Below are 22,951 nucleotides of genomic sequence, written 5' to 3'. Positions count from 1 at the left end.
CTATCGCTGAAACCTTGAAATGCCCAATAACTTTCATTGCAGCCTGTCAAACTATAACTGGAATCTTAAAAACTCCACTAACTTCCACTGCAACCTGTCAAACTATCGCTGAAACCTTGAAATGCCCAATAACTTTCATTGTAGCCTGTCAAATCATTACTGGAATCTTAAAAGCTCGACTAACTTCCACCGCAACCTGTCAAACCATCACTGCAACCTTGAAAACCCTAATAACTTCCAATGCAGCATGTTAGCCTATCGTTGGAACCTTGAAAACTCCAATAACTTCCACTGCAGCCTGTCAAACTATCACTGGAGCCTTGCAAGCCTCAATAACTTCCACGGCAGCCTGTCACTGGTACCTTGAAAAATCCTAATAACTTCCACTGCAGCCTTTCAAACTATCATTGTAATATTGAAAATTCCATTAACTTCTATTGCATTGTCAAACTATAACTTCCACTGTAGCCTATCAAACAATCACTGAAACCTTGAAAACCCTAATAATTTCCACTACAGCCTGTCAAACCCACTCTCTCTTTCTCTCTCTCACACACACACACACACACACACAACGTTTGAAAAGTTTGAATATTCGAAAAAAATAAGCATTTGTAAACCGAACCATTGTGCTCTCTCTCTCTCTCTCTCTCTCTCTCTCTCTCTCATCGTTTGAAAAGTTTGAATATGCAAAAAAAAAAAAAAAAACATTTGTAAACCGAACCAATGCTCTCTCTCTCTCTCTCTCTCTCTCTCTCTCACACACACACACCTCATGAAGGGCACGTTGTCGAAGAGGTGGCGAGCGCTGGCGGCACACCCGTAGGCCAGACCGCACAGCATGAACACGATGGCGGAGAGCAGCAGGCGCCCAGACCTCACCAGGGGCACCACGCTCTCCCTCAGGGCGTGGCCGCGGCAGCCGTAGTGGTCCATGGACTCCTTATGCTGCAGGGGAGGTGGGGCACTGAGGGACACGGGATCATTGCACCAGCCTGACCTTACATCATGCAGGCACACTCACAGCACGCGTCTTAATTCTGAACTAAATAACTTAACTTCACCTAATATAACCTTACAGGGCTTTACCTAGACGAAGAGTCTTTACCAGAGAGAGAGAGAGAGAGAGAGAGAGAGAGAGAGAGAGAGAGAGAGAGACCTTAGCTGATATCGTGATGTAAAAATTTATTCACTAAAAACTAAGATATGGGAACTCTTACCTCTTTACGTGAGAGAGAGAGAGAGAGAGAGAGAGAGAGAGAGAGAGAGAGAGAGAGAGAGAGAGAGAGAGAGAGAGAGAGAGCACTAACCTCCTCATGCAGGGTGGCCAGCTTCTGCTTCATGGTTGGGTCGAAGGTCATGTGGTGTGACCGCTTGAGGATGAGCGTGGCGTCGTGGGTGCGGCCGCGACACACCGCCCACCGCGCACTCTCCGGCAAGGCCCTGCGGAGGCGTGAGGCGTGAGGCGTGAGGGACAGACACACAAGAGGAGGGAAATTAATCTCTTCAGTACCACAATGCGTTTTCATATTCATTCTGGTTACTATCTGGCGATTTTATCCAGCTTCAAAATCTTATGTGGGGATTAGAATAGTGAAGAATCTGGCCATTAATCTTCTTTCCTCCATAGACCCTTCCTGAAGTCAATAAAATCATCTAATAGTACCCAAAAATCGAGGTAATAATTCGTCTCACTATTGAAAGGGTGAAGAGAAAGTTCACCGACTACTTGCTAGTTTGGCCGTGCAGCAACGAGGCAACATTGCTTACTGCATGCTTCCCTTCCTCCTGCGTCCTCGCTGCACAAGACTGTCTTCTTCCTCTCACTCCCATTCTGTCCACCTCTCGAATGCAAGAATTAACCAGTACTCTCAGTCATTTATATACCTTTCTCTGGTAAACTCTAGAATTCTCTGCCTTTCTCTGTACTTCCATCTTCCTATGACTTGATCTCATTTACTTAAGAGTGAAGTTTCAAAACATTTATTCCACTTTTTTAGCTAGGCAACTCTCTCGGACATACTCGGGGACTGGCATATGAGTGGGCCTTGTTGTTTAATCGTTTTTAGTTGCCCTTGGCCAAATTTCCCCTCCTACACAAGAAAAAAAAAAAACATACAAAAGAGAGTAATCCTTCAGAAATGTTTGAAATCAGAACAACTAAGGTTTGAGATACAAGACAATGGCGAGCAGAACCAAGAACTATTTTTCGAGGCCAAGGAATGATTAGTCAGGTTCAGAAGCACGATTTTCCCGTTGGTGGTGTGAAATATTTGTTAAACTACTGCTGGAATGATGAAAATGGGCAAAAAAAAAAAAAAAAAAAAACAGCGACTTCCACTTCACTCGTCCTTGGCTGAAATAAATGGAGACAAAATGAGGAAACGTTTGGGAATGAAAGCGAAAAAGAAAGAAAAAAGTAAAAGATGAACAAGAAATGCTAAAATAAAGAAGCCTAGAATTATTGTTATTTTTGCTATTTACTTTGCATCTAGTTAACTACTGCCGCTGTTACCACGACCATTTATGCTGCTGGGTTTAAAATTGGTATTATTGCATGTAATTTTTAATGTTTGTTTTCTTTCTATCAACGCCACTCAGGTTTTAATCGCTTCACTTCTCCAGGAACTCGCTTCTCTTCAATATAAACAACACAAATACTAAAGTAACTCAATAATAACCTCATCTTTCTTGTATATAACCATTAATACTAAAATAAACTCAATAATGACCTAAACATCCTTGTATAAAAACAACATAAATTCTTTAATAACTCAATAAAAAAAAAAACCCTAATTTTCTGGCACCTTAATGTTTTCTTTTCGCAAATAAATGGACGAAGAAAATCATATAACAACAGCAATTTAGCGTGAAAACAAAGAAAAGTGGCACTCGTTTCCTCAGACCTTGATATCTCTTCTCTCTTCTCCAGTGTCATATAAGCAAGAGGAAGAATAACAAGCACTCACTCCGGAGAGCTTTCCAACACCTTGCTCTCCTTCCTTGAACGTAACAAGGCAAGATGAGGTAATGATTCTGCTTACCCACTCTTTTGTATCTTTCCTTGATTGGGTGGTGGTGGTGGTGGTGGTGGTGGTGGTGGTGGTGGTAGTAGTAGTAGTAGTAGTAGTAGTAGTAGTATAGACAAAATGAAGTAAGTTGTAGCAGCAGTAGTAGTAGTAGTAGTAGTAGTAGTAGTAGTAGTACGAATAGTGGCGGTATTGGAGGTGGTGGTGGTGGTGGTGGTGGTGGTGGTGGTGGTGGTGGTGGCGGTGTGACAGCAAGACTCACATGATGAAGGGCACAAAGACCAGGGCTGGCAGGCTGCGGACCATCTGGCGGTACACGTCCCCCTCAACGAAGTAATGGACGAGAGGCGCCCCTGCCCCGATGCCCACCGCGTGCCCCAGGATCACCAGGCACACGGACCGCACGCACTCCCCTTGTGTACTGCCCTCAGCGGCTGGTGAGGAGGAGGAGGAGGAGGAGGAGGAGGAGGAAGAAAAGTTAATTATCAGTTATTCTTCTGGTGCCATAACATTAATAGCTACACATAAAAAAAAGTATAAAGTATTAAAAAAGTAGAGTAAAAACATGAGTAAGATTTGACGTGCAATACATTTATGATAAAAAAAAAAAAAAAAACACAAATATTAAAAACAAACTACGTACGTGTCATGTAGAGAGAGAGAGAGAGAGAGAGAGAGAGAGAGAGAGAGAGAGAGAGAGAGAGAGAGAGAGAGAGAGAGAGAGAGAGAGAGAGAGAGAGAGAGAGAGAGAGAGAGAGAGAGAGAGAGAGAGAGAGAGAGAGAGAGAGAGAGAGAGAGAGAGAGATGCCAGTCCCAAATGATGAGTGTGTTGAGGGTGTGGCGCCACTCACCCAGCAGCAGCAGCGCCAGGGTGACAGCCTGCGAGGCGGCGCCCTCCAGCGTGACACACAGCACCACCGCCTCATCGTTGGGGGAGAAGGAGCGGGAGAAGGCCACCACGAAGTACAGTCCCATCCAAGCTACGACAGAGCGGCGGCGGCCCAGCACGTCCATGAAGAGGCCCGCCACCAACACCACCACCACCCGCAACCCCGCCAGCACCGCCCCGGGGAACGCGAACGGCTGCCACCTTCGCTCGGAACACGCCAGCACCTGCAGCACACGCCACGCACACCTCAGCCTCACTACAACACTTCGGGAAGCAACACAAGTCATGACTAAAGGCGGCGTCACACAGGGCAAACTCCCCTCATGTTGGTCGTTACCGCTGGTGTTATCTCCTCCATTGCCTTCTTTCGGCTCAGGGTTGCCATCCGCGTGAAGGATTATTATTTTTTTTTTTATACTATGTGGGCTTTTCACGGGAATTTATGGGCTAAAGGGGATACTTTTTAGGGTACCTCCTATCTCAAAGCCCACCCGCTAGGAAACCGTTGCCCTGAGTGAGGAAGCCCAACCTGCACTCAGACCGTGGACAGGATTCGAACCCGTGCTTATGTATTTGTACAGCAAACTGAAGTAGTCACACAATGAATTGACAAAAGATATATAAGCAGAGGCCAAGATTGGACATTATGAAATACACATTCTGCAGTAGAGTAGTGAACAGTTGGAACAGCCTCCCAGATGGTGTGGTTAATAAAAGAACAGTATTAGATTCTGAAAGAAAATTGGATAGGATGTGGAAGTGTCAAAGACAAAAATGGGACTATACAACAATAATTGAAAACATCTGCCTCGACCACAATGACCACTGACATTAGAACTTTGTTTTAGTGACTAAGAGCTGGAGTCACAGGCCTAGTCGCCCTCTTCCAGAAATCTATGAATCATTAATCTAACGGATTGGCGACACACAGGGCCTGGACCGCTGTGTTGGCCTCTCGTCTTTCTAACAATCACATAGCCTCAGTCAGCATCTCTTCAGCCACTTCACCGTGAGTCGCAAGGGTAGTGAAGTAATGGCAGAACGTAGCGGGGCCATAGCCAGCAAGGAGGCAGTCTCGCTCCACTGTGTGACCTTTGTCAGGAATTTCTTGAATGACTCGTAGCGGTGATCACACAGCGTAAAATACTCCCTCACTAACTCAATTGATTTTTGTGCCGAATTTGCACACTGCAATAAAACTTAGTGCGGGGCTTCATCACACCATATTGCTCATCTCTCGCCAGCTACACTTGTCAAATATGCGCAATAAGTAATTTCCCACACCACGCAGTCAAATCACAATTATACAAACATGCACGTACTACATACATCACATTTTTTTTCCATTTGTGATTAATCTTAACAAATGTACATGTAGTTAATATTTTGCCTACATTTACGATTTGTAACTCGACAGCTCCAAAACTCCCAACACGTCCGCCAACACAAGGGCTACATGAACTCTTCAAGGCTGCAATGTTCTCTCAGCACTTCCCCGGAGTCACCGCGACACACTCACGCCCGTGGGAAGCATTAGAGGAGCTCCTATGTTAATACAGTGTATAGTTGAGGACCATAGATACGAACGCACCGAGGTCTATCTACAACTCAAAGCCAACATAATACAATACAATACAATACAACAATACAAAGCCGTTTGTTTGAAACACATATACATAAATTACACTTTAATACGTGCTGACGTGCCAGCTGTCTCTGTGACCTTGGAAATTGTCGTAATGAGAGAGGAAGACGTTTTTCTGAATACTTGTCTGAGACTCATTCTCAAACACTTCTGACCTTTACCTCCACTATTTCAAAAACCTTTATTTAAATTTTCACGAGTTTTTAAAGATGTTTTTACAATTTTAGAGCAGAGTGACAAGATTTCTACATTATTAGCAGGAGAAACACTCTTGAAAATCCCTCTAATCACCTCTGTGGCCTTGGAAAATTGTCTTAGTGAGAGGGGAAGGCGTTAATGAATACAGACATCTGCTGAGTCTTGCACACCCACATCTCAACGTCACTGCCAGGAGAGAGAAGACACTACCCCTGTGACGCTGACTGACTGACTGACTGATTGACTGGCTGGCTGACTGACTGACTGACTGACAGATTGAGTGTCTGGCAGACTGACTGAGTGAGTGAGTGACTGACTGACTGAATGCGTCGTAAAATTAAGGTCACAAGACACTGTGCTGCAAGAGAGAGAGAGAGAGAGAGAGAGAGAGAGAGAGAGAGAGAGAGAGAGAGAGAGAGAGAGAGAGAGAGAGAGAGAGAGAGAGAGAGAGAGAGAGAGAGAGAGAGAGAGAGAGAGAGAGAGAGAGAGAGAGAGAGAGAGAGAGAGAGAGGGGTGAGGTGTCTTACCGATCTGTAGTCATCATCAGTCGTGGGCGGCATCAGCTCTTCTCCATAACACCTGAAGGGGCGGGAATGTCTCGTTAGTGACACACACACACACACACACACACACACACACACACACACACACACACACACACACACACACACACACACACACACACTGGTTTCACAAGCCAGAGGACCGGGGTTCGATTCCCCGGCCGAGTGGAGATATTTGGGTGTGTCTCCTTTCACGTGTAGCCCCTGTTCACCTAGCAGTGAGTAGGTACGGGATGTAAATCGAGGAGTTGTGACCTTGTTGTCCCGGTGTGTGGTGTGTGCCTGGTCTCAGGCCTATCCGAAGATCGGAAACAATGAGCTCTGAGCTCGTTCTGTAGGGTAACGTCTGGCTGTCTCGTCAGAGACTGCAGCAGATCAAACAGTGAAAATTACACACACACACACACACACACACACACACACACACTTTATTGTTCTGGTAATCTTGTACGCTAGCAATCTCTCTCTCTCTCTCTCTTTCGTAGTTTAATCTTACAGGAGAGAGAGAGAGAGAGAGAGAGAGAGAGAGAGAGAGAGAGAGAGAGAGAGAGAGAGAGAGAGAGAGAGAGAGAGAGAGAGAGAGAGAGAGAGAGAGAGAGAGAGAGAGAGAGAGAGAGAGAGAGAGAGAGAGAGAGAGAGAGAGAAACAAACGAACAAAAATGATAAAGAAACAAGTAGAAAGAGAGAGAAGGATAAAAATGAGGAAAGAGAGGAGAGAGGAAGAGGAGGAGGAAGAGGAGGAGGCGAGAGGGAAAAAAAAAATGAAGGAAGCACAGTTAAGGAGGAAGGAAGTGGGTGGAGGAGGAGGAGGAGGAGGAGGAGGAGGAGGAGGAGGAGGGAGAGACAGGGGTGTACTGATGAGAAAGACGAAAACAAGCAGACAAAAAAATCAATCAATAAAAATAAAGAAATAAACAAAAATAGGAAGAAAAAAAAATTAACATAAAAGGAACAATAAAAAAAACCCCAAGAGAGAGAGAGAGAGAGAGAGAGAGAGAGAGAGCACCCCGTCACACACCAGCCTTTCGTCGGTGTCTCCTGCGGGATGGCCACTACTCACCACTCATCGTTGACCCCGAAGGTGAACCAGCAGCTGTACAGGGGCACCGGCAGCATCATGAACACCTCAGGAGAACCCAGGCCCAGCACAGCCAAGCCTGAAGGAGAGCACACGCCGTCAGGAGGTTATGTACTAAGGAGGGAACACACCGTCAGGAGGTTATGTACTAAGGAGGGAACACGCCGTCAGGAGGTTATGAACTAAGGCTTGTGTTCTCAAACCCTTCTGTGCTTCACCTCCACTATTTCAAAAGGTTTTATCCAAATTTACATGAGTTTTTAAAGATGTTTTTACGGTTCTAGAGGCAGAGTGACAAGATTTCTACATTATTAACTGTAAAAACACTCTTAAAACTCCCCTAATCATCTTTGTGGCCTTTGAAAATAGTCGCGATGAGAGAGAAAAGCGTTTTTTAAGGTGTTTTTACGATTCTAGAGACAGAGACAAAAATTCTACATTATTAACTGTAGAAACACTCTTGGAAAACTCTGCTAATCATCTCTGTGGCCTTTGAAAATAGTCGCGATGAGAGAGGAAACCGTTTCTGAATACCGGACTAAGACGGAAAAAAAAAAAAAAAAACTGACTATTAACTCATGTCTTTTAAAACGCTTTACTCTCGTCGCGCTTCCTTCATTTATTCTTCCTATTTCTTAGTTTCTTCACTGCTTCATTCGTGTTACATTCTTTCCTTCATCTTCTGTGTTTTTATTTATTTCTTCTTGATTCTCGGATTACAACACTAAGACTATATTTCAAGAGCCACACAGATGACAAGTTGGGTTCTCATGCAAGAGTGTTCTCAAGAGTGTTTCTCCTGTCTATAATGTAGAAATCTTGCTCAATCTGTCACTGCAACCATAAAAAACACTCAACAAACCCGTGTCACTTCATCTTGTGCTTTTTGTCGTGTGTGTGTGTGTGTGTGTGTGTGTGTGTGTGTGTGTGTGTGTGTGTGTGTGTGTGTGTGTGTGTGTGTGTGTGTGTGTAAGAGGGGCACTGGGCAAAGGAAACAAAAAAGGTCCAGAAAAAGCTCCCATTTGAGTACCAGTTCCCCAAAGCAAGACCGAAAAGAGTCATCGGTAACTGAGAGGATAAGAAGTGTCTTGAAACCTCCTCCCTCTTGAAACGTGCGGTTCGAGGGGTCTTAAGAATGGAGCTCCGTCTTATAACCTCCAGTGAATTCCGTGGCTATAAATCACATGAACACTTACAAATACACAGTTTGGGGACTTTGTGAACTAGTACATATCTTCAGCAAACCTTTAATTCCTCTAGGACAGACTTATATACATGCACACACATACTATACATGAAGAAATAACATGCACTCTCACTTACTAATACCTAGTCACAGGCAGTTAGTACACGGGAATCGCTCGAGCAAGGAGAGGAGTACTGCAGCAGGGAGGAGAGACGTAGGAGTACTGGGGTTGAAGGGGAATGAGTGTGGAGTGTGGGTGCGAGGGCTTGTTTGAGAGAGCGCCCAGTCCTAACTTTGTGACTTCAGGTATAGGGAAGAGGGAAAGGAAGCTATGAGTGGAGCACAAGAAAGGGGAAGGAAATAGTAAGTGCGTGTGTGAAGTGTGAAGCAGAGAAGGGAGGAAGAAGGTAGCAGGAATTAGTGTGACATGTGAAGCAGAGGAGGAGTGAAGAAAGTAATAGATGTGAATGTGAAGTGTGAAACAAAGGAGGGGGGGTGATGAAGTAGTAGGAGCGAGTGTACATATGTGAAGCACTCAGATGATCAGTGAAAGACAGGGTGTGATTAGGCAGTGAGAAACAGAGGAGAGAAATTCATGAACCTTCTCAATACAAAAGCATCCTTCCCTTTCCTTTGTGTTCTGTTTCATGAGAGGATCGTATCGAGTTGAACCTTTCACTGCGGCAAGGAATAACTTCACACCATTGGAAAACAAAAATGTATGGAAACTTAATAAGCACGCGAAAGGAAGAAAGAAAAGGATAACAACATAAAAGTAATAGGTCTTGCAATGAATGAAATCTTTAGAGGCAAAAAAAGAAAAGAAAGAAAAGGAAGAAGGGGATTATGACTGACTAACAGTTGATGTGGTGACGTGCCCGTATCATTAACCCCTTCAGTGCCATAACACGTTTTCATATTTATTCTACTATTTGGTGATTTTATACAGCCTCAAAAAACTTATGTGGGGATTAAAATAGTCAAGACTCTGGCCATTAATATTCAGACCTCCACAGATCCTTCCTAATGTCAATAAAATCGTGTATTCCTACCCAAAACTCAAGGTAGAAATGTGTCCCAGTACTGAAAAAGGTTAATAATAATTTTCCTGCTGTGGCTGTCTCTTGGTAACATTCAGAGCAGTATAGAAGGAGAGTTTGCAAGGACAGACAGAGAAAAGTGAGTAAAAGAGCATATTTGTATTTCCTGGGCAATATAAATACTGAACATGCTTAAGTAAAAAACGGATGGCAGTCACAAAGTAAAGTACGAGGAACAGAAACAGATGAAGGCGTCAACCCTCGACTTTTGGGAAACTGCGAAAGAAGAAGCACAAAAATAAGTCAGAAGAAAAGTTTCAAGGAAGGAAAAAAGAATGAAAGGATTAAGTAAGTCAGTGAATCCTTTGAGTGGTAAATGCTCGCGTGACGATTCGATTGATTTGTCACACTAGACGATAACAAACAAGCAGAGATAAGCAAAAATAAAACTAAAGACAATAAAAAAGGCCCCATTAAGTATATTTTCCCTTTCTAATGTCAACATCTCTTTTCAAAAACATCAAAATCATAATCTTGCGTCTCAAAATCATACTCTAAATCTGTAACAGACTATTGCTTGTATTCTGAAACGCTTTGCTCTCTCACCATCACATCTCATCATCACTCCAAGGGCTTCAGTTGAAAATACTCGTGTTTTAAGAGTATTATCATGGTTCTGGTGATAAATTGGCAATATTTCTAGTTTATGAAAAGGATAAACTAGATTGGCAAGATTTCTACTTTATTAAAAGGAGAAACTGTCTTGAAAACCCAGCCAGTTGTCTCTGTGGCCTTGGAAAATTGTCGTAGTGAGAAGGAAAGTTTTTTTTTTCTTTTTCTTTTTTAATAGGAGCGTATCTGTTACTGGGGTGAAGGGGAGCACACAGCAGTCAGGGACCAAAGGAAGCTAGAGAAGAAGTAGAGGAAGAGATGCAAGGGATGAAGTGAAGGGTGACAGGGAACAAGATGTAAGGATGTAAGGATGTGGGGATGTCATCAGGGAAGCCACAGGAAATGAGACCTAATGAAAAAAAAAAAAAAAAAAGAAAAGAAGATACAATAAAACAAACACACAACTGTCATCTACACCTCCACACACCTGCATTCCTTTACTGCCTCTTCTACACCCGTTCTTTTCTGCCTTACTTCCTTCACACACCTGTTTATCTATCTTGCTCCCTACTTCCTGTTTTTACCACCTTTTATTCCTCCCCTTCTTCGCCATTTCTCCTCGTTACCTTCTTCCTGATTACGAGGTGTTGGAGGGAGGGAGGGAGGGAGGGAGAGAGGGAGGGAAGGAGGGAGGGAGGAGAGAAGAGAAGGAAGGGAGTGATAGCTGTGGATATAGAACGGAAGACTAAAAGGAGGAGGATAAAAATGAGAACGAAAGGAATATGTAAAGAAACAGAGAATACGGAAAGGAGAAGGAGAGAAGGAAGAGTGGATAAGGAAAAAAAGGGAGATAAAGAATATGAAAAAAATAAAGAATGGGAGGAAGAGATAATGAAAAGAGAGAAGGAAGAAAAAGGAAGGGAGATGAGAAGGAAAAGAAGAATATAAAAGAAACATAGATAACAATGAGGAGTAAAAGAGAAAGAAAGATGGAAAGGAATAGAGAAGAGAAATGAATAAATAAAGATAAAAAAGAAGAATGGGGATGAAGAAACAGATAATGAAAGGAAGGAAGAAGGACAAGTTATGATGGTATGGAAGAAAGATAGGAAGGGACGAAAGGAAAGAGATGGGACGGTAGAATGAATGGAGAAAGAGAGATGATGATGGAAAGAGGAGGAAGAGGAAGAAATGGAGGTGTGCGAAGGTGAGAGAGAAGAAAAGTAGGTGAAGAAAGTGATCGAAAGTGGAGGAAGAAACTGAAGAGGATGAAGAAAAGAAAAAAAAGTGATTTAAAAAAGAAAATAAAGGTACTAAAATAAAGGAGATGAAAACAAGAAAAGAAGAAGAAGAGGAACAACAACAACAACAACAACAACAACAACAACAACAACAACAATAACAATAACAACAAAAACAACAACAAAAGAATAACAACAAAAAAGAAGAAGAAGAAGAAGAAGAAGAAGAAGAAGAAGAAGAAGAAGAAGAAGAAGAAGAAGAAGAAGAAGAAGAAGAAGAAGAAGAAGAAGAAGAAGAAGAAGAAGAAGAAGAAGAAGAAGAAGAAGACAGCAGCATTACAGAACTAAACACGTCTTCCGTGTGTGTGTGTGTTTGTTTTTAAGACTTGCCATTACAACGAGGAAGGTTATGCATTTCTCATGTGATGGAAGTGGGTCTTGGAAGCCTCTCTCTCTCTCTCTCTCTCTCTCTCTCTCTCTCTCTCTCAAAGGGGGTTAAGTAAACATGAACATCTGCCTACTTCTATGTGGTCTTAGAGAGAGAGAGAGAGAGAGAGAGAGAGAGAGAGAGAGAGAGAGAGAGAGAGAGAGAGAGAGAGAGAGAGAGAGAGAGAGAGAGAGAGAGAGAGAGAGAATGGGTGAAAGAAATTAGCAGTAATCTAAAGCTAATATTTTTGGAGTGTAAAATGAAAAAAAAAAAAAAAAGTTTGAATATTACTGTGTGTGTGTGTGTGTGTGTGTGTGTGTGTGTGTGTGTGTAGCAAGAACTGTGTAGATACATGAGAGGAGGTCGTTGCGTGTTGTGTTAGTATGTGATATAGGATGGGAAAAGTAAACAAATGATCTTATAAGTAGGAAAACATTGCGGTCACGGGATGAATGGTGTATTATCGCACTTTGGCACCCTCCTCCCCCCCCATTCCTCACCCCAGTCATGTCAACACTGCGTCCGAACCCGTGCACGGATGGCTTCACTCTACGAATAGTACTTGAATATTGAAATAACGGTAGTGTTTTCCTTTGTGGGCTACGTTAGGTTAGATTTGGTTAAGATTCGTGTATTTCATTAATTTCACTGCTGATCTCTTCGTTGTGCACAAACCGCGACTTGAAATACTTGGATAACACTGAGATAACGTTAATCTGTAGGGTACGTTCGGTTAGGTTTCGTTAACATTCGCTTATTGTATTAATCTAACTGCTGATCTTTTCATTATCCAAATAGCGACTTGAACAAAAATAAATAAAAAAAAAAAAAGGGTAAATATTATCAAGAAATATTATGTGGAGGCTGTTTTCATTATAACCAAACACTCACTCACTCACTCACCAGTATAAGCAAAATACACAGGGAGCGATGAGAATACCAACAAATATGGTCTTCCTTTGAGATACGCATGATATAATACTACAAGCTACGTGTACCTGTAGCATTAACAGTGATAGATAGTCATAAAACGTACTCCATGCAGGGTTTCTGAAGGACAGGATGCCAAAGTACGATAATACAACTTTTAATGCCCGTGACCGCGACTGTAGGAGCGAAAGAAAACCAAACATAGCAACGAGGAGGAGGAGGAAGAAGAAGAAGAAGAAGAAGAAGAAGAAGAAGAAGAAGAAGAAGAAGAAGAAGAAGAAGAAGAAGAAGAAGAAGAAGAAGAAGAAGAAGAAGAAGAAGAAGAAGAAGAAGAAGAAGAAGAAGAAGGAGGAGGAGGAGGAGGAGCGGTTAACCATAATATCCAGGAAGAAAGACGAACTAATAATAAAGTACAGGAGCTAAAGAAAACCAAACAGCAACGAGGAGGAGGAGAAAGAGGAGGAAGAGGATGAAAAACAGGAAGGAGGAGGAGGAGGAGGAGGAGGAGGAGGAGGAGGAGGAGGAGCAGTTAACCATAATATCCAGAGAAAAAGACGAACTAATAATAAAGTAGAGAAGAAGAGCAAGCAGGAAGGAGTTACCGGCTGTGAAGAGGAGCTGGACCGTGACGCTGGGGTGCGGGTTGCCCAAGTACGCCAGCACCCCGTCCAGGCCACGCGGCGAGTTCATGGCGGTGGCTGTCGTAGGCGATGAAGAAGGCGATGACGAAGATGATGATGACGGAGACGATGAAGAAGGCGATGACGGAAACGATGAAGAAGGCGATGACGGAGACGATGAAGTAGATGCTGAAGTTTCCGAGTAGAATTACAAAGGGCGTCTGTGTTCCTTGGCCGACGCCCTCAGGAGCCTCGCGCTGTAGTGGCTGTAGGAGAGGAAGAAACGTTAGGCTAATACTGTGTGTGTGGAGAGAGAGAGAGAGAGAGAGAGAGAGAGAGAGAGAGAGAGAGTGCGTGTGTTCTTTGATTCATGTGTTTTCTTTCACAGCGTATGCTAAGTATCTGTGTGTGTGTGTGTGTGTGTGTGTGTGTGTGTGTGTGTGTGTGTGTGTGTGTGTGTGTGTGTGTGTGTTGTGTGAGAACGGAATTTGTTCTTTTTTTCTTTTTTTTTTTTACTTTAATTATTTTCTTTGTCTTTTTTATTTATTTACTTTTTGTTTAATCCTGTTTGTTCTCACTAAAGTTGCCAACATTTGACTCTGACATTTTCTGGTGGACTAAAGAAACACGTGACGCGATCTCCTCCTCCTCCTCCTCCTCCTCCTCCTCTTTTTGCTTTTTACGTTTCTTCTTTCTCATCAATTTCTTATATATGCAGCAAAGACAAAACCTCATAAAACAGGTAGTAGTAGTAGTAGTAGTAGTAGTAGTAGTAGTAGTAGTAGTAGTAGTAGTAGTAGTAGTAGTAGTAGTATAATAATAATAATAATAATAATAATAATAATAATAATAATAATAATAATAATAATAATAATAATAATAATGAGGAGGAGGAGGAGTAGTTCCCTAGACAATGTTATCTTGTTCCTCATACATCTTTCATGCATCATCGTCTTTGTAACACACACACACACACACACACAGAGAGAGAGAGAGAGAGAGAGAGAGAGAGAGAGAGAGAGAATGCACTACTACACTGCAAAACATACATACACGTCCACATGTTTATCATCACGCTCACTGAAGCCCTGGAGAGACATCATCCATTATACACTACACACAACAATACTTTATTTCTCCGTACTATATTCAATCAATCTAGCATCCATTCATTATCCTACATGCGTTTTAAATTCATCGTATACCTCAGTTTGTCTATTTATTTGTTTTTCATTATAATCACGTACGTTTTCTTTTTATACGTACAACATGTCGAGCATTTTCAAGCTCCCACCATCGTGCGCGTGTTTCCAATTGTCGTACTTGAGTTTATTTATTTATTTATTTCTTTATTTTTCATTATAATCATGTTTTCTTTTTATACGTCCAACAGCTCAAGTATTTTCAAGCTCCCACCATCGTACGCGTATTTTCAATTATCGTACTTCAGTTTAAATGGTTAAGGTTTCTAGTTATATATATTGAGGATAAGTATTTTTATTCCAAACCACTATAATCGTAAACTAATTCTAAGTTTTCTCTCTGTTCATTAATCTCTTCAGTACAATGACGCGTTTCCATATTAATTTTGCTTACTATCTGGTGATTTTATACAGCTTCAGAAACTTATGTGGGGGAGTAAAGTAGTGAAGACTTTGGTCATTAATCTTCTGACCTCCGCTGATCCTTCCTAATGTCAATAAAATGGTCTAATCATACAGAAATCTCAGGGTAAAAATGTGTCCCATTAATGAAGGGGTTAAATAGGATAACTCTTTTTTTTTCCCATTCCAAACCACCACCATAATCGTACACGTGTTCTAAACTGTCGTACTTCAGTTTCAATAGCTTAGTTTTCTCTTTATACAATGAATTTGATAACTTTTTCCTATTTCAAATCATCACCATCGTACACGTGTTCTAAAGTGCCGTACTTCAGTTAAAATACCAAAAAATTCTCTACACATTAAATAGGATAACATGTTTTCTATTCCAAATCACCACCATTGTACGCATATCCTCAACTATTGCACCTGCATTTGCCTGAATATCTCCTTATGTACAGCACCTGTTTATCCTTATCATCATTAGAGTAGGAGTTATAATACATAAATATACACAACTCGTTTTAATCCGATATATCAACATTTCTGAAGTCTTAAATATTTTCCTAAACCCTCTTGGAATATTTTTGAAGGTTCGTATCAGAAATATTTATAATCTCGCATCTGACAAATGCTCTCGTAAAATACTGTATCGTGTGCCTCAACATATTATAGACACTCCCTTGCGTTCCTCCAGTGCACGAACTAACACCAAGAGAGAGAGAGAGAGAAAAAAAAAGTTAAAAAATAAAATTGGAAAAACTTACTCAGGCAGAAAAGATGAAGAGGAAAATCACTAATATAAACAGAAGATGACTGAAAAAGACGCCGAGGAAAGGAGGAGGAGGAGGAGAAGGAGGGAAAAGAAGAAGAAGAAGAAGAAGAAGAAGAAGAAGAAGAAGAAGAAGAAGAAGAGGAGGAGGAGGAGGAGGAGGAAGAGGAGGAGATGATGGTGGTGATGATGATGATGATAATACCAAAGATGACGATGATGAAGACACTAAAGATGACGACGTATAGGATGATGTAGGAAAGAAATGGAGGAGGAACAAGAAGAAGACGAAGAAGAAGTAGAAGTAGAAGTAAAGAAGAAGAAGAAGAAGAAGAAGAAGAAGAAGAAGAAGAAGAAGAAGAAAGAAGAAGAAGAAGAAGGAGAAGAAAAGAAGAAGAAGAAGAAGAAGAAGAAGAAGAAGAAGAAGAAGAAGAAGAAGAAGAAGAAGAAGAAGAAGAAGAAGAAGAAGAAGAAGAAGAAGAAGAAGAAGAAGAAGAAGAAAAGAAAGAAAAGAAGAAAAAAAAGAAAGGATAAAAATAAACAAATAAAACAGAAAAAAGCACGAAACAATAAAAATAAGAAACTCACAGTAGTAGTAGTAGTAGTAGTAGTAGTAGTAGTAGTAATAGCAGAAACAACAGCAGCAGCAAGAGGGAATAACAATGAACACTAACAACAACGTAATAAAAAAAATACATATACAAGAATTCAAAAGTCAAAACATAACATTCTCCGTTAAAAGTGAAGAATAGCATCTCCTCCCCTTCCTCCACCAACCCCCCACCAGCCCCAGCAAACTTGGGGACTGTGGGGGATCGGGGGTTCTTTTTGGGGGGGAGCCAAAAGAGGCAAGATATGGCGATCCAAAAAATCTAAGGATAAAAACCAGTTTTTAATGGAAAAAAATGTTCGAAAATTAAAAAAATCGTGGATAATTTTCACTGAAATTATCATAACCTAACATAATAACCTGTTATCCGGAGCTGCCCCCGCCGGCGATCACCCCCAAAAAAATCTAAGGGCAAAAACAGCCGTTTTTTAAGTAAAAATGTAGAAAAATAAATAATTCATGGATAATTTGCACAGAAATTATCCTAACCTAACATAATAACCTGCAATCCGGGGGCTGTACCCCCAGGCAACCCAAAAAATCTAAGTACAAAAACAGCCTTCTTTTTAAGGAATACATTTCAAAAATTTAAACATTTATGGATAATTTTAACTGAAATTATCCTAACCTAACATAATAACCTGCTAGCTAAAGCCTCGGCCACACTGCCCATAAATATCTGTGGGATCCCATCCATATTGATGGAGTGGACGCGACCCATTCACAGGTTCTGGTCAGACTGCAGTGACTGCACGTGCCCACCAAGGAACAGTGCTTCCACTTGATGAAATCTTACCCTAGATTTTTGTCAATTTTACCCTAGATTCGAGTGTTTTACCCTAGATTGTCGAAGTTGCCCATTAATTGTTGATTAATGCACTCTTATCATACATAAGTTTAAATATTGCCCCCCCACCCCCAAATACACACACAGGACTGTACACTACAGCCACTACTGCGGCTGCTCTGTGTGGACTTGTCCTCGTAAGTGACTGACTCTGTGTGTGAACTGTGATCTAACCGTCCGAAGGTCCAAAACGTGTACGCGTAGTAGACGGGTGAGTGGAGACTGGGGAGAAAGGGGATGGGGTGGGAGAGTGAAGGGATGATACAAGTCACGGGATGATTGTGTACATGAATCGAACATGAAAGAGAACCAGCCTGCCACCAGATTGGCACCATTCCAAGCACACCTATCCATAGGATGGCAGATTACCCTAAAATTACCCTAGTTTATGCATTACCCTAAACACTACCCTAAGAAGGGTCCAATTACCCTAGTTTAGGGTATTTTACCCTAAAATTGGAAGCACTGCCAAGGAACCAGCGGGAACTTGTGTGTTACTCGTCCTTTAAGAAAATTTCTGCATTTTCGGCCTTAAATGTAAGTATAAAGCTAATTTGATATCCCCAATGTATTTTTTGTCATTGCAAAAATGTTGTGTATGAACGTGTATGAAACGCGTATAGGCTGAACTCCGGCATCCTGTCACACGGTCGATCATGAGTCACCACGCATTCTCACTGTCTCTCAGTCAGACGCTGCTCCTCCACCCACACAAAGTTCACACAGGTGAAAAGCTTATGTTTTTGAACTACAATCTAAGAATGTCAAACTTCAGATATTGAGAATCCAACAAAATGATTTGGTATAAATAAATAAATAAATAAATATATATATATATATATATATATATATATATATATATATATATATATATATATATATATATATATATATATATATATATATACCAAATCATTTTGTTTGATTCTCAATATCTGAAGTTTGACATTCTTAGATTATAGTTCAAAAACATAAGCTTTTCACCTGTGTGAATTTAGTGTGGGTGGAGGAGCAGCGTCTGACTGAGAGACAGTGAGAATGCGTGGTGACTCATGATCGACCGTGTGACAGGATGCCGGAGTTCAGCCTATACGCGTTTCATACACGTTCAATTTAGAGGTTGTGGCTTATTACCACAGAAAACAGTATTCTATGACATACGGTAATCACCACGAAAACTTAATACGCCGTATTATATTAATTTGGTATCATCAATATCTTATATCGAATATATCACTAAGTAGTAAATTCCTTTTAGGTATCGGAAGTATCGGCATAAAATAAGCCGATACCGATACCAATACCCAAAAAAAGGGCCGATACCGCCGATTCCGATACCGATGCATCGGTACATCTCTAATTGTAACATCATTATTGAGACGTATATATATATTTTAGTTCTGGTTGATTGTGTTCTTATTAATTCTAATTATATACCATTTGGTAATAACTACATGTTAGTATTTAAGGCATTTTTTTTCCTTGTGTTGAAAAAAAGAAACGATTAACTCTCAATACCAAAGTTTACCCATCGTTGGACGCCCAGACAAAATCGAATCAGAATGGATGGGCTGGATCCGCTGAAACTCCACAGGTATCTGTGGGCGAGTGGGTAAAATTCCAGCCGCATTTTTGGATCTACAGATATTTATGGGTAGTGTGACCGAGGCTTAACCTAACCTAACCTAACATAATAACCTGCTAGCTAGCTAACCTAACCTAACGGGCAGCCTCCGCTCGCTTCGCTCGCTCCGGCAACTGATAACCTCTTCGCACATCTACATACCGCCAAGGGCAAACAATCAACGTAATTGGTAAGTGAATATTTTTGCATCTAAGACACACAGCCGCCTTTCCGCACACTCCACATTGTTTTTCTTCTAATATAAGTTTGTGGCGTACACAGAAATCAAAGAGATCTCTCGCTTTTCCGAAGTGCTCGCAAGCAAAGTAAAGTAACATACACAAAAATACATATAAAATTACTTAAACTTACCGAATCAGGCAGACGTTGAAGCAACAGCTGTCTCCTGAGACAATCCGCACATCTATCACTCGCCATATCCAAAATCTAAGTGGCTGGAGGATTCACTGTGAGCAGTGGACACCCCCCCACCCCGCAAGATTGAAAGGGATCCTACGATTTGTGTCGTGATTGGCAGGATGTCATCACGTGAACCGACGTCACGCTGTGAATGGCTATACCTGTACACGCGTTGTGTTTTGATTTGGAGGTGTAACGTAACGTGAAACTGCGTCACTACACCGAGGTGCGCACGCCACACACTCACCAACACATGAACACACGCACATACTGCGTAGTGTAGTGGTTAGCACGCTCGACTCACAATCGAGAGGGCCGGGTTCGAGTCCCGGCGCGGCGAGGCAAATGGGCAAGCCTCTTAATGTGTGGCCCCTGTTCACCTAGCAGTAAATAGGTACAGGATGTAACTCGAGGGGTTGTGGCCTCGCTTTCCCGGTGTGTGGAGTGTGTTGTGGTCTCAGTCCTACCCGAAGATCGGTCTATGAGCTCTGAGCTCGCTCCGTAATGGGGAAGACTGGCTGGGTGACCAGCAGACGACCGTGGTGAATTACTAAGTTGTAGACCTTCGTACATGGCCGATCCTTGTGGACTTAAATTTTGGGAGGCATCTACCAGACTCTGAGAGCTTGTGTGGGACACACTGCGGCCGTCCCCACATTAAAAACATCACAGACATGTTGTGTAGTAAGTACTCTACCACCTTGTATGGTTTTTTTAATGATACGAAAAGAGATGCTGTTATTCACTTATACCCATTCTCCAAGCGTCGATCAGTCCTTAATAAACACGCCTTGCATTCACCCTCCCTTATTTGTGCACGAGGCTTCATGACAAGACAGCAAGACCCACAAGCCGGCCAGTAACAGCCAGTAAGACAGCACCAAGCAGGGCAGGGGAGGGCAGGAGATGGGAGAGGGAGGACAGGGCAGACAGCTGTGACCTCCGGCTCTTCCCTTGCCACAAGTTACTTAGAAATAGAGGCCATAAAGAGGAAGGTCGCTCATCACACATCTTATCGACATTTATTTTTTTTTTTTACCTCGGTTCTTTCTTCGTTTAAGTTCAAATTCGGCGAAGAGTTGAGATTTGATGCGCAGTGAAGCGTTGAGGGGTTGTAGACGGACACACACACACACACACACACACACACACACACACACACACACACACACACACACACACAGAGAGAGAGAGAGAGAGAGAGAGAGAGAGAGAGAGAGAGAGAGAGAGAATATGACAACCGGTATCTTGCTCGTAACAGACCGGGTCAGACTACATAGTACACACACACACACACACACACTTTTTATCACTCATCCCCCCCCTTCCGTTAACACAAACACACACACACACACACACACACACACACACACGCCCGGTAGCTCAGTGGTAGAGCGCTGGCTTCACAAGCCAGAGGACCGGGGTTCGATTCCCCGGCCGGGTGGAGATATTTGGGTGTGTCTCCTTTCACGTGTAGCCCCTGTTCACCTAGCAGTGAGTAGGTACGGGATGTAAATCGAGTTGTGACCTTGTTGTCCCGGTGTGTGGTGTGTGCCTGATCTCAGGCCTACCCGAAGATCGGAAATAATGAGCTCCGAGCTCGTTCCGTAGGGTAACGTCTGGCTGTCTCGTCAGAGACTGCAGCAGATCAAACAGTGAAACACACACACACACACTTTATCGTCTCTTCCCTTGCTCTTATCAATGTCCACACACACACACACACACACACACACACACCCGGCAGGAGGAGGAAGGGAAGGAGACACTGACCTGGTCCTTCCTCGACGGCGCCCTACAAAGCCCCGCCCGCCCGGGTCTGCGTTGTGAGTGTGGAGGAGAAAGCCCAGGCGTGTGGAGGAAGTGGAGAATGACAGCAAAAACCAAGAGAGAGAGAGAGAGAGAGAGAGAGAGAGAGAGAGAGAGAGAGAGAGAGAGAGAGAGAGAGAGAGAGAGAGAGTGTCGTATCCCGTTAGGCCAAGTGAAAGAGTTGAGTGATCTTATTAAGTGTTGGGAGGAAAATTACGTTGTTAACTGCGTGGTACTAGTAAAGCAGGACGTCCTTTCTCCCTCTCCTTCTCTCTCTCTCTCTCTCTCTCTCTGTTGGCACTATCTGGCACACGCATTGGAGTCCCTAGGCGCTTGGAATACGAAATGTCACACACACACACACACACACACACACACACACACACACTGTCCCTGCACACGTTCCGAAGATTGGAATAGAGAATAATGAGCGACGTTTATTACCTGGCGAGGCTGTGAGGTGTGGGCGGCGCTCCAGATGTGACAGGATGGTGATTGTAACTCTTTGAATGTCGTCCCAGCCACCCACCTCCCTGCGGCACCTTCACCTTCACCTTGCCACCTGCCGGCCTGTGCTCACCGGGATGGGCTACAGCAGCTCTCCGTCATGGTGGTGCCTCCCTTCACTCCTACCCTCTCTTGCAACTCACAACACTCGTCCCGCACCTCGACCAGAACCCAGAGACACACACACTAAACACACACGAAGACACATCCGATTTCTAACACGTTTTCTTCCTCTCGACGCGTGTGTCACTTGGTGGGGAGAGTGAGGCGGTGGTGAGCTGGTGATGAGCGAGTGGTGAGTGCCTCGCTAAGACGTGAGCATGACACCAGCACTGGAATATGAGCACTTTTGGGGAGGGCCGGAGGGAGGCGCTGTGAGGAAGGCAAGGAACAGTGCACAACCAGCTCAGTCCTCGCTGCTAACACACGGTACCTCGACCCCCGCAGTTGCCACTTAGCCGCACTTCAATATTTTGCCTTAATTCCTCCCATACACTATTCTAGCTTATCGAAACACACCAAAACATCCTCTGGCCTTCCCCTGTCAGCTCCTGCAGCGGGCAGTGGAAGTGTGAAGGGCGTGGGGACGAAATAGCACCGCCAGGAGACAGTACTCACTCATCGGGTTACTTCCTATACGAGTTGCAACTTCCGCCACTGACAGACGGAGGGAGGGCGGGACGGGGCCAGCAACCAGCATGTGAGGGGCGTCTGTTCAAGAGGGGCTGGGCCTCACGCTGTATCCTGACGGGCTGCACTGCTGGGGGTTAGGGGGAACACAACGAGCCCTAAAACCTTCCGCAGAACCAAACAAACACGCCGGCACTTCGCTTTCTGCGCTTGGTAACCTAAATACACTCATACACTCGCACATACAGCCTGTCAAGTTGCCAAATGCTTCTTTTTCTCTTTCCTACTGGCGTTTATTTCACCCTCCCTCCTTCCTCCTCCTTCCTACTCCCGTTGGCCATATGTCATTCTCCGCGGTCTGGGTCATATCACCGCTGCCTCGCTAAGCTGCCGTCGCGTTCTCTTCCTCGCAGCTCGTAGTAGTCGCAGAAGAGAGAGAGAGAGAGAGAGAGAGAGAGAGAGAGAGGGTGTGGAGCATGGTGGGATTATGGGAAACTACTGTAATGTGTTTTTTCTTCAGTGCTGCTGCGTCGTGTGTGTTGCTCAAGGGAGTGTTTACAAAAAAAGGGTAAATAAAAGGAAGAGAAAATGTCATTGGTTGTGTTTTTTTATGGTGTGTACTTTTTGTCTTTGTTTTTATTGGCCTGCTTTGAGACGTGTGTGTGTCTGT

At 43.1% G+C, this 22,951-nt stretch overlaps 1 protein-coding gene and 1 non-coding gene across 5 annotated transcripts in view; one reads left to right on the top strand and one right to left on the bottom strand.

Moving 5' to 3' along the window:
- Window positions 1-22,492, bottom strand: part of LOC123504931 (organic cation transporter protein-like) — a 25,462-nt gene extending 2,970 nt beyond the window's left edge. Inside the window, exons 1-8 of one of the 4 annotated variants that reach the window (XM_045255880.1) lie at window positions 21,589-22,492; window positions 13,441-13,724; window positions 7,385-7,481; window positions 6,289-6,340; window positions 3,881-4,142; window positions 3,292-3,463; window positions 1,311-1,443; window positions 773-948 (exon numbers count right to left, since the gene is read on the bottom strand). In XM_045255880.1, the coding sequence (XP_045111815.1) occupies window positions 773-948; window positions 1,311-1,443; window positions 3,292-3,463; window positions 3,881-4,142; window positions 6,289-6,340; window positions 7,385-7,481; window positions 13,441-13,528 (980 nt within the window). In that variant the 5' untranslated portion in view covers window positions 13,529-13,724; window positions 21,589-22,492. Of the gene's footprint in view, window positions 1-772; window positions 949-1,310; window positions 1,444-3,291; window positions 3,464-3,880; window positions 4,143-6,288; window positions 6,341-7,384; window positions 7,482-13,440; window positions 13,725-19,287; window positions 19,446-21,108; window positions 21,248-21,588 lie in introns of those variants that run through there. The other 3 variants (XM_045255883.1, XM_045255882.1, XM_045255881.1) reach the window with 3 other exon arrangements.
- On the top strand, window positions 20,708-20,780 carry Trnav-cac. Its single transcript has one exon. It is a non-coding gene; the product is annotated as a tRNA-Val (tRNA).
- Window positions 22,493-22,951: the final 459 nt, after the last annotated feature.

This window comes from Portunus trituberculatus, chromosome 17 (genome assembly GCF_017591435.1).
Source record: "Portunus trituberculatus isolate SZX2019 chromosome 17, ASM1759143v1, whole genome shotgun sequence".
Lineage (NCBI taxonomy): Eukaryota > Metazoa > Arthropoda > Malacostraca > Decapoda > Portunidae > Portunus > Portunus trituberculatus.
Note: the sequence above shows the minus strand (reverse complement) of the source record. Positions and strands in the feature narration are given on the sequence as shown.